The 12,191-nt window shown below is 41.2% G+C and overlaps 1 protein-coding gene across 4 annotated transcripts in view; it reads left to right on the top strand.

Annotated features, from left to right (window-relative positions):
- slc39a10 (solute carrier family 39 member 10) overlaps positions 1–7,012 on the top strand; it is a 64,094-nt gene extending 57,082 nt beyond the window's left edge. For all 4 annotated transcript variants that reach the window (XM_035773014.2, XM_035773012.2, XM_052521835.1 and 1 more), the window contains 2 exons: positions 2,394–2,584; positions 3,714–7,012. In XM_035773014.2, coding sequence (XP_035628907.1) covers positions 2,394–2,584; positions 3,714–3,866 — 344 coding nt within the window. In that variant the 3' untranslated portion in view covers positions 3,867–7,012. The remainder of the gene's footprint in view (positions 1–2,393; positions 2,585–3,713) is intronic.
- Positions 7,013–12,191: the final 5,179 nt, after the last annotated feature.

The raw sequence follows: 12,191 nt of genomic DNA, 5'->3' as shown, positions 1-12,191 counted from the left end.
GTACCTCTCCTCTTCCCGCTTTACATACTCTCACTTGGCCAGATCTTCAGACAGCAATTCCACTGCTATGCAGACGACACACAGTTGCTTTGTCAACATTGTCCAACTGGATGCAGAATAACTCAAGTGGCAAGACCGAGGCAATGCACATAGGCACCCCCCACAAGATCACCAACTCCTGCAACGTCCACCCTGTTATAGATGGCTACATCATCCCCCGCTCCTCAGTCATCACTAATTTGGGTGTGAAATTCGACCCTGCCCTCTTTCAATGCCCACATTAGTTACGTCTGTAAAACTTCATTTTTTGTTTTCAAATATTGATGCAGAAAATCGAATCCATGCATTTATGTTCTCCAAAATAGATTAAGAAAACGCAGTACTTGGGGGGGGGGCTGGTCCCTTCTTTGGATGCCACTCAGCATTCTTTGTGCTCCAAACACGACGAGTTGAGTTTTTACCCAAAAGTTATATTTAGGTTTTTCTGGATTTTTTTTCTTCTCATTCTGTCTGTCATATTTGAAGTGTACCTATGATGAAAATTACAGGCCTCGTCTTTTTAAGTGGGATAACTTGCACAACTGGTGGCTGACAATACTTTTTTGCCCCACTGTAAGTCAAAATTGTAACTAGGCCACTCAGGAACATTCAATGTCATCTTAGCAAGCAACTCCAGTGTATATTTGGCCTTGCGTTTTTAGGTTGTCTGTCTGAAAGGTGAAAAAGCTCTATTCTGTTTATTTTTATCCGGGGGGAAAAAAACTATAGTCCTTGCCAGTGACAAGCATACCCATAACATGATGCAGCCACCACTATGCTTGAAAATATGAAAGTAGTACTCAGTGATGTGTTGGATTTGCTCCGAACATAACGCTTTCTATTGAGGGCATTATAAGTTAATTTTTTACAGTTTTACTTTAGTGCCTTATTGCAAGCAGGATGCATGTTTTCATCTGTGCCGGATTCCTTCACAGCCATTAAACGCAGTAACTGTTTTAAAGTCACACTTGGCCTCATGGTGAAATCCCTGAGTGGTTTCCTTCCCAGCCGGCAACTGCGTTAAGAAGGACGCCTGTATCTTTATAGTGACTATCTTTATAATACGTTCGGAAGGCACTGTGTGTGGCCTTATAAGCATTCTAGTACAGCTAAATAGTTAGCACACCCACGGACGCTGCGGTCTATGGCACTACATTTCAGTGCAAGAGGTGTCACTACAGTCCCTGGTTCGAATCCATGCTGTATCACATCCGGCCGTGATTGGGAGTCCCATAGGGTGGAGCACAATTGGCCCAGTGTCGTCCGGGTTTGGCCGGGGTAGGCCTTCATTGTAAATAAGAATTTATTCTAAACTGATTTGCCTAGTTAAATTAAGGTTACACACCCCACACTGACCAAAACATTATTATTTTGTTGGCATTTATTTATGTCCCCATTACCAGTAAAACATAATCAAAATCTATTTTTTTCACTTACTTGCTGTGCTGTTTCGTTGTTCAGTCGTTTCCTTCTCAACCAGGATTTCTATGGAACTCCGTTTGTCTTTGCTATGTAACGTCATTTGGGTCTTTGCGTATCAAAAAATATAGTATATAACACTTTGACGTGTCATATAACACTATTTTACGTGTCAAATATGCTTGTTGACCTGAATATGACTGCACGTCACATAATTTAACACGTTCATACATTTTTTACGTAGTTATTACACATTGAAAGTCACAGCTCTTCAGTAAGGTTATTCTTTTGCCAATGTTTGTCTATGGAGATTGCATTGCTGTCTGCTATATTTTATACACCCATCAGAAATAGCTGAATCCACTCATTTGAAGGGGTGTCCACATACATGTGTATAAATAGTGGTGAAGCAGCCAGATGCTCTCAATGCTGCAGCTGTATAAAGTTGAGGATCTGAGGTGCCAGGCCAAATCTTTTCAACCTCCTGATTGGGATGAGGCGCTATTGCGCCTTCAAGACTGTTGGTGTGAGAGGACCATATTAAGTCCTTAGTGGTGGACACAGGAACTTGAAGCTCTCGACCTGCTCCACTACAATGTGGATGTGGGCGTGCTCGCCCTTCCGTTTCCTGTAGGCCACGATCAGCTCCTGTTGTCTTGCAGACGTTGAGGGAGTGGTTCTTGTCCTGGCACCACTCTGCTAGGTCTCTGACCTCCTCTGTAAGCTGTCTCATTGTCGTCAGTGATCAGACCCACCATCGTCTTGTCGTCAGCAAACTTGATGATCAGTAAGTAACACCATTTTGTGGGTATCGATGAGTATCAAATGGTTGCATACAGTTAGTGTGAGGTGAGTGACTGAGTGAATACTGTCACTGTGTGTTGGCCAGCCCATGTAATTCTTACCTGGTCATCCTTGTGCTTTTCTGGCTCCAGGTGACTTTGCGGTGCTTCTGAAGGCTGGCATGTCGGTGAAACAGGCCATTGTGTATAACCTACTCTCTGCCCTCATGGCCTACGTGGGCATGATGATCGGCACAGCCGTGGGCCAGTACACACACAACGTCACCAGCTGGATCTTCGCCGTCACCGCTGGCATGTTCCTCTATGTGGCTCTGGTGGACATGGTGAGTTAGTTGTTAGTTGTACAGTGAAACAATCTCAACCATTTCACAAAACCTGTTTTAACATGGGCAGTGCCATAGAAGGCTTTCGCCATTCTAAAGTAGTCGACAGGGTGGGACCTCATGGTTTAATTACAAAATTCCATACTGGTTAGCAGGAAGGATCAGCCAATTCATTATTTATGTCCTGAGCAAATTGCAGCACTCCAGATGGCATGAAATGGCCAAACCTTGGCTTTATGCCTTTTCAGACTAAACACATCCCAGCACAGTAGATGGTGGTAAGCACCTTTTCAGTTTGTTTTACGAACCACCAATAAACTTGTAGAGGAAGAAATTGACAACTACTGTAAAATAGTGACGGCCCTTGATGGTGCTTCCCACTCAGTCACAGAAGCAAAACTCGGGTGGGCTCTTTCCACCCCCGAATGCAGAGATTACCTAACTGGGGGTTCTGATTTGAAAATGGGGTTGCAAGAAAAAATATATACAATCTGTGGTCAAATGAATTTGCTGCTTAATCCATAGAACCGCAGTTACGTGAAAGCTGTTAGCGGTTGGGATAAACGGAGCGGTTACAGTTTTTTCTACAAATGTGGCTTTTCATTTGTTGGAGCTTTAACCTATTATGACCTGGTTCCTGAAAGTTAAGACTTAACAACACGTACCTCGACTATGCTCACAAGCGCAGGACTTATTAGAACAGTGAACAAGACTAGGCATCAAATCAGAACAAAATTACTTCGGGTGGGATTTTCCACATACAGAATTATTCCCTGATGTTTTCCTTAACTTCTCAATACCTCTCTGGTGCATTTGTCACTTCAAACCATACTTCCTTCAGATTGAAGTTCTGTCTGACTGAAATTGTAATTGACTGCCATAGCCCCAAATGGAAAAGTAAACGCTAGCTGTTGATTACGTAACTATTTTGTCATGGTGTGGTCACAATTGTCTAAAATCAAAATGGCATCACGGGCATAAGGTTTGGTAACACCTCACCTAATGTCGAAGTCCAGTACAGTTGAATGGCCTCTATCGCCTCTAGTGTCTAACGTTAATACAGTGTAGTCCCCTCTTAATTTTCCTGTATTGTGTCTGACTACATTGTGACCTCTTGCTCCCTCTCTAGTTACCAGAGATGCTCCATGGCGACAGCGAGGAACACAAGCGCTGTCAGCTGGGCCACTTTGTCCTGCAGAACCTTGGCCTGCTCACCGGTTTCTCCATCATGCTGCTCATTGCCATCTTCGAAGACCAGATAGTTTTTGACTTTGGCTTCTAGCGGTGGAGGGTGGGGCCGGTTGGTACTAGGGAAGGCAAATGTGAGGTTGTGTCGGTACTTGTGCTGTTTCGCCTTTAAAAAGTGCTTTGTTTGTTCTGTGGTGGTCCATTGTCCTGCATGCATAGTGATCGAGCTCTCATTCATGCTCCCTGTGCCTCTCCATTCTGTAGCTCAAAGCAGTGGCTTATACATATCCCCCCATTCTGTTGCCTTTCTATGTTCCATTGAGTTATTCCTTTCAGCTCCTAGGTTCTATCCTATGCTCCTTCCCATGTAGCTTAGATGCTGTATTGAAGGTACACCTCAAGGTTACACTCTCACCAACAAACACCTCTTTAGTTGATATTGATAAGGCCACATTCCTTTCGGAGACTAGCTTATGCAAGTAACACTTTGATCAAAAGGAATGTCACATTCCAATTGGTCTAAATACATTTGTCGACAAGATAAGTTCACATATCGGCGGCTCGCCTCAGTATCAGCAGGTGTGCTCCACTACCTTTGAGCTTCTCTCTCAGATAGTGGACAGAGTTCCTCACCCGACTGTGTAAGATGGATAACCTCCTAACCTGGAGATTTCTCCAGACTGCTTCCCATCGGTGCAGGGCCCTCCCCTACAGAGAGGAAGCTGTCATGGCCCAGCAGCCCTCTGCTCATCCATCATAACCCTGTGCAGTGTGTCGTCTTATGTCGTTCCCACTCCCTTTATCTGTTATCAACCCTGTGGCTTGTCCCATTATCCATGCCTAGTGCACCTGTGGTGCCTTCCCCTTTGCCCCCCCCCCCCATCCATCGTAAACTTGTGAAATCTGTCCCGCTGTGTATCAACATTTATTGTCTAAAGCCGTGGCTGTGCCAAGTCCATTGTGGTGGCTTTGCCAATGAACACACTGTAATAGAGTAGCTAGGAGCTAGCTCGTCCGTAGACTCGGAAGTGTTAAAGGAAAGTGGTGCTAAAGCCCAAATTTGTCCCCAGGCATTGCATGAGTCAACAGGTCTGTATTGAAGGTCTTCGCCCTGTTGCTCTGCAAAACAATTGAACCACAGCTTAGCTATGCATTTTGCCAAAAAATGTGAAAGCCACTACCCCAACCTTAAAAGAGCGATTGAGTGTCTAATTATAATGTCTCGTGTTCATTTGCAGCAGTCTCCATATTTATATATTTTTTGGTCTTGTTTTTATGGCTAATTTGAGAAGCATTGTGGGTATTGAAGGTACCCATAATGCTACATAGAGCTACAAAAGAAAAACGACTTTAGGTACTCACTCGGATGTAGGCTCCAGTCAGTTTCATTTCATGTTAAATGTAGACTCGGTGACGCACAAAGTAAACAGAATATTAACTCAATTTCCACAACAACTAAGAGTGTTAAAGCACGGGCCTTAAGTTCTCCACTGTTTTGGTCCTGTAGCTACCCGAGCACATGATCAGATACTCTGTGTGACTATTGGAGAGCAGTCTTGCATCGCGCTCGTCTTTATATATCTGCGGTACTGATTGATAGCGCTGAGTCGATCTCTAAAATGATATGGGAGAAAAAAAGTTGGATTACCTAGATACATATATATTAAGAACCAAGAAATATTGCCCAACTGCATTGAGGACTGATGATAGTCTGTAAACAAACATTTGACATTTTACAAAATGAAACTTGCATGCCCTAAATCCTATGTGAATTGAAGTTAGTATTTTCTTCTGTGTCGAAGAAACAGTGTTCCTTTGCGTTTACTCCATTATTGAGGGCACTAGCTTGTTTTTGTAGCCAAATACATGACCCATGCATTGTGTTGTGGTATTTTCTTATTTTTAAATGGGTTACTGTAAGTCTTGATTACCCCATCGCAATCGGGCAAAGTCAGAAGTCAATTAGATTGAGAGCGTATAGTATATTAACTTTGTGCTTATTACATGGGGGTTACACTAGTTACCTTACCCACGTTAAGACCGTTTTCAGCATCATATAAGCACAGGAACAGTGTAAATCTAAAGAGTGTCACTTGTATTGTTAAACCCTGAGATGTTTGATACTGTGTTGCGTATCATTCCTCCCAAACCAGTTTAAGAAAGTACTTGTATCAAATAATACATTTTCCTGTGTCATTTTGAAATTGTTCTCTGACAATCTGGAAAAGAACAAGCATGTCAATGGCCTTTATCACTGCTAAAAATATGCTTTGTCTATATATTTGAATATGTTCAAATTAGCACACTTTGCACTTGTGTAATTGATATTCGACTTGTAATCAAACCGTATAACTATAAGGTTATCAGATGTTCCTTTTAGTTTTTTTTATCAATCATTAGTTGTATATTTTTGGTTAAATGGGTGTATGAGAGACACCACGCCGACTGTGCCAAAAGTGGCCCATTTGGGTTTTCTTTACCATAATTCTGTGCTTGCCGTCGCCTCCTGACATTCCATTGGCTGTCTGCTGCTCGAGTGCTAAGCTAGCCAGCCTGGCAGCTTCACCTGCTGGATCACATTGAAATGTGCAACCTCCATTTATCCTGTCACTGTGTGACATCCATCGTCTTGTCTTATTGGCTGTGAATCATCGTCAATCACATTAAACTAATGTACTTGATTGGATCGAATCATGCATGAGGCATGAGTGAAATGGAACAGGAAAATGTTTTGGATGTAATTGTTTCTCTGCTTTTGTATAGAAAAATGTAAATTAAAAAGACTAGTCAAATGTTGTTGTTTTTTTTAACCGATCAACTGTAGCGATGAGGAATTCTTTGGGGCCTGCTGAGCCTATTGGTAGAGCTTTCGTGTTTTAGAACATTAATGTTAATTTGTTTTTCATAGTTTTTCAACATGAAAAAACAAATAGAAATATGGGCTGAATAGGAGCCTGCAATGTCGCTATATTCTTTTAACAATACATTTTTCATGCAATGGAGATGGTTACAAGTGTCTAGCCACAATTTAGATTACCATGCCCCAAGGAATATCAGAATCTCTTTACTGGACTAGGAGCAGCAAATACAAAATAATATGAAGGTCCATGGTTGTTTGGTTTTTAATTTGATACATTGTTTACAAACCTGGATATCTAAATGTAGGCATTGCATTTATCATCCTCGCTGATTGTCTGTGCATTCTCTGTCTGGAAAGGAAAATAAAGTTTGCAAAGAGCCCCTTTTGTGTGACCTTTTTGCAATAACCAGGAATTCTGGAATTTCTAAAAATGAAATTGCTTGATTTTAGAATATCTTCCTGAGACTAGTACAACAGTCTTCAAGAGAACTTACAATGTCATTGTTGCTCAGTTGAACTTTCTTGTTCTAAGGGCAAGGGCGTGTTCAGTTCATTAAACGCTTTGCAATGTTGTGTGATCGTTTGTACTGAACAGCACGATACCCCAAACAAGTGTACATCGTTCTTCAACTGTCTTCAAGGTAGGTTTGTTCCTGTTGATGGTGTTATGAATCAACACTAGTTCAAGAGAGGACCCGGAGGACCATCAAACGGCTGCTATGAAACCCTTAACAAGGAGTTGCAGTCAGTTTTGGAATGGGTGGCCAGTCATAAACTGGCCCTGAACATCTAAAACAAAGACCATTGTATTTGGCACAAATCATTCCCTAAGCTCTACACCTCAGCCCGATCTGGTAATGAATGTTGTGGCTGTCAATCAAGTTGAGACTAAATTACTTGGTGTGACCTTAGATTGTAAACTGTCATGTTCAACACCTATAGATTCAAAGTTGTAATTTCCATAATAAACTCCAAAAAGCAAGTCATGCAGGCTTCTTTTTTTTTTGCCTTATCTTGATTTATGTCCAGTCATGTGCTCAAGTGTTGTAAAGAGACGGTTCAGCTGCAGCTGGCCCAGGACCGAGCAGCATGTCTTGCTCTTCATTGTAATCAGAGGGCTAATATAAATGCTATGTAGGCCAGCCTTTCTTGGTTAAGTTGGTTAAGTTGAGACACTTTTTATAAACAATGTGTTAAATTCCAAATTGTTTGCATAGTCAACTTACACACAGCTCTGACCCCACCAGACATGCCACCAAGGGTCTTTTCACAGTCCCCAAATCCAGAACAAATTCAAGAGAGCCATTATTGCATGGAACTTACATCTCATATTGCTCAAATGAACAGCAAACCTGGTTTCAAAAAATAAAGCCACACGTCACGGCACACCGTCTCTACCCTATTTGACCTAGATATTTTGCGTGTATGTATTGATATGTTGGCTGTTTGTGCCGATTTTAACTGTATGTCGTTCTGTTCTTGCCTATTAATGTTCTGTATTATGTCATGTTTTGTGTATACCCCAGGAAGAGAAGCTGCTGCTTTCACAACAGCTAATAGAATCCTAATACAATACCTAAAATACCAAATGCACAAAATGCTTATTTCTCTCATTTTGTGCACAAATTTATTTACATCCCTGGTAGTGAGCATTTTTCCTTTGCCAAGATATTCCATTCACCTGACAGGTGTGGCATATCAAGAAACTGATTATGAAACAGCATGATCATTACACAGTTGCACCTTGTGCTGGGGAGAATAAAAAGCCACTCTAAAATGTGCAGTTTTGTCACAACGCAACTGATGTCTCAAGTTGAGGGAGCATGCAATTGGCATGCTGGCTGCAGGAATGTCCACCAGAGTTGTTGCCAGAGAATTGAATGTTCATTTCTCTACAATAAGCCACCTCATTGTTTTAGAGAATTTAGTATGTCACGTGTATGGTGTTGTGTGGGCGAGCGGTTTGTTGATGTCAACGTTGTGAACAGAGTGCCCCATGGTGGCAGTGGGGTTTTGGTATGGGCAGGCATAAGCTACGGAGAATGAACACAATTGCATTTTAGCAATGGTAATTTGAAATGTACAGAGATACCATGACTAGATCAGGGGGCCAATTGTCGTGCCATTCATCCGCCGCCATCACATGTTTCAGCATGATAATGCACGGCCCCATATTGCAAGGATCTGTACACAATTCCTGGAAGCTGAAAATGGCACAGTCCTTCCATGGCTTGCATACTCACCAGATGTATCACCCATTGCTCTTTTGCGATGCCCTGGATTGACATGTATGAGGAGAGTGTGTTCCATTTCCCGCCAGTATCCAGAAACTTCGCACAACCATTGAAGATGAGTGTGACAACATTCCATAGGCCACATCAACAGCCTGATCGACTCTATGCAAGTGTTACACACAGGATACTTGTATCCGTGTGTTTTTCTTTTCTCTCCTTCTCCCCTCACAGGTGGCAATAATCAGCCACCAATCAATCAGAAGACACACATCCTCCTATTTCCTACCCAATCACAGTTCCTTTCCCTTGGTTTAAAACCCCTGTCAGTTGTTTGCTCAAGAGCTCAATCTCTCTGTAAATGCCATATGTCTGTAGAGCTCGCTGTTGCACTCTCCGACTATGTCTCTCTATCTCTCGCTCTTTATGCGTTAAACCATGTGTTTGACGGTAATTTAGTTGTCTGTGGTTATTTCGTTCTCACTTTTACTTTTTCACTATTATAATTTGCATGAGTTATGTTACGGGTCTCGTTACCATCTCCCCTAGACTGTCGGGCCAAAAGGGATTCGTAACAGCAAGCGAGATGTGTAACACTGTATGAGGCAAACGGTGGTCACAGCAGATACTGATTGGTTTTCTGATCTACGCCCCTACCTTGTTTAAGGTATGTGACCAATGAATTTGTTTCATTTGACTGATTTCCTGTAATCTTTGAAATTGTTGCATGTTACATAAATATTTATGTTAAGTACATACAGTGCCTTCAGAAAGTATTCATACCTCTTGACTTATTCCACATTTTGTTGTGTTGTAGCCTGAATAAAAATTAAAATTAAAATCTTACCCATCTACACAAAGACAAAGTGAAAAAAATGTTTTTAGACATTTTTGCAGATTTGTTGACAATGAAATGCAGAAATGTTTTCATTTACATATAAGCATTCACACCCCTGAGTCAATACTTTGTAGAAGCACATTTGGCAGTGATTACAGCTATACGTCTTTCTGGGTAAGTCTCTAAGAGCTTTCCACACCTTGATTGTGCAACATACGCCCATTGTTGTTTTCAAAATTCTCCAAGTTCTCAAATTGTTTGTTGATCATTGCTAGACAACCATTTTCAGGTTTTGTCATAGATTTTCAAGTATATTTAAGTCAAAACTAACTTTCGCTGTCTTCTTGGTAAGCAACTCCAGTGTAGATTTGGCCTTGTGATTTAGGTTTTTGCCCTGGTGAAAGGTGAATTCATCTAACAGTGTCTCGTGGAAAGCAGACTGAACCAGGTTTTCCTCTAGGATTTTGCCGGTGCTTAGCTCCATTCCTTTTCTCTTTTTATCCTGGAAAAACCCCACAGTCCTTAATGATTACAAGACTACCCATAACATGATACAGCCACCACTATACTTGAAAATATGAAGTGGTACTCAGTAATGTATTGGATTTGCCCCAGACATAACACTTTGTATCCAGGACAAAAAGTGAATTGCTTTGCCACAGTTTTTGCATTATTACTTTAGTTTCTTGTTTTAACAGGATGCATGTTTTGGAATATTTGTTGTGTATAGGCTTCCTCCTTTTCACTCTGCCTATTAGGTTAATATTGTGGAGTTCCTGCTACTGATGTTGATCCGTTCTCGTTTTTGTTCCTATCACAGCCGTTAAACTCTAACTGTTTTAAAGTCACCATTGGCCTCGGTGTGAAATCCCTGAGTGATTTCCTTCCTCTCTGACAACTGAGTTCGGAAGGACGCCTGTATCTTTGTAGTGACTGGGTGAATTGATACACCATCCAAAGTGTAATTAATAACTTCACCATGCTCATGCTTTTACATTCTTTGCCCATCTACCAATAGGTGCCCTTTGCGAGGCATTGGAAAACCTCCCTGGTCTTCATGGTTGAATCTGTGTTGAAATGTACTGCTCCACTGAGGGAACATACAGATAATTGTGTGGGGTACAGAGATGAGGTAGTCATTCAAAAATCATGCTGAACACTTAATGCACACAGTAAGTCCATGCCACTTATTATGTGACTTCTTATGGCTTGGGGGCAGTATTGAGTAGCTTTAATGAATAAGGTGCCCAGAGTAAACTGCCTGCTACTCAGGCCCCGAAGCTAAGATATGCATTTTATTAGTTTGAATGATGTCTGTGTGTATAACAGAACTCATATGGCAGGCAAAAACCTGAGAAAAAATCCAACCAGGAAGTGAGAAATCTGAGGTTTGTAGTTTTCAGCTCTTTGCCTATCCAAGAAACGGTGTAAATTTGGTCCGATTTAACTTCCTATGGCGTCCACTAGATGTCAACAGTCTTTAGATCCCTGTTTCAGGCTTCTACTGTGAAGGAGGAGAGAATAAGAGCTGATTGAGTAAGAGGTCTGCCAAAAGGCCATGAGCTCATTCAGGCGCACTCCCGTGAGAGGTAGCTGTGTTCCATTGCATTTCTAAAGACAAAGGAATTCTCCGGTTGAAACATTATTAAAGATTTATGATAAAAGACATCCTAAAGATTGATTGTATATAGTCGCTCTGGATAAGAGCGTCTGCTAAATGACTTAAATGTAAATGTAAATGTATAAATCGTTTGGCATGTTTCTACGAACTGTAACCAAACTTTTTGACTTTTCGTCTGGCCTGCGCATCGTGAATTTGGTTTTGTGAACTAAAGGTGTGAACAAAAAGGAGGTATTTGGACAGAAATGATGGACTTTATCAAACAAAACAAACATTTATTGTGGAACTGGGATTCCTGGGAGTGCATTCTGATGAACATCATCAAAGGTAAGTGAATATTTATAATGCTATTTCTGACTTCTCCACAACATGGCTGGTACCTGTATGGCTTGTTTTTGTGTCTGAGCGCCGTACTCCGATTATTGCATGGTGTGCTATTTCCATAAAGTTTTTGAAATCTGACACAGCGATTGCATTAAGAAGAAGTTTATCTAAAGTTCCATGTATAACACTTGAATCTTTTATCAATGTTTATTATGAGTATTTCTGTAAATTGATGTGGCTCTCTGCAAAATCACCGGATGTTTTGGAAGCAAAACATTACTGAACGTTACACGCCAATGTAAACAGATTTTTGGATATAAATATGAACTTTATCAAACAAAACATACAAGTATTGTGTAACATGAAGTCCTATGAGTGTCATCTGATGAACATCAGAGGTTAGTGATTCATTTTATCTATATTTCTGCTTTTTGTGACCCCTCTCTTTGGCTGGAAAAATGGCTGTGTTTTCTGTGACTAGGTACTGACCTAACATAATCGTTTGGTGTGCTTTCGTCGCAAAGCCTTTTTGAAATCGGAGACTG

The sequence above is a fragment of the Oncorhynchus keta genome, chromosome 7 (assembly GCF_023373465.1).
Source record: "Oncorhynchus keta strain PuntledgeMale-10-30-2019 chromosome 7, Oket_V2, whole genome shotgun sequence".
Lineage (NCBI taxonomy): Eukaryota > Metazoa > Chordata > Actinopteri > Salmoniformes > Salmonidae > Oncorhynchus > Oncorhynchus keta.
This window is presented reverse-complemented; position numbering and strand designations above follow the sequence as displayed.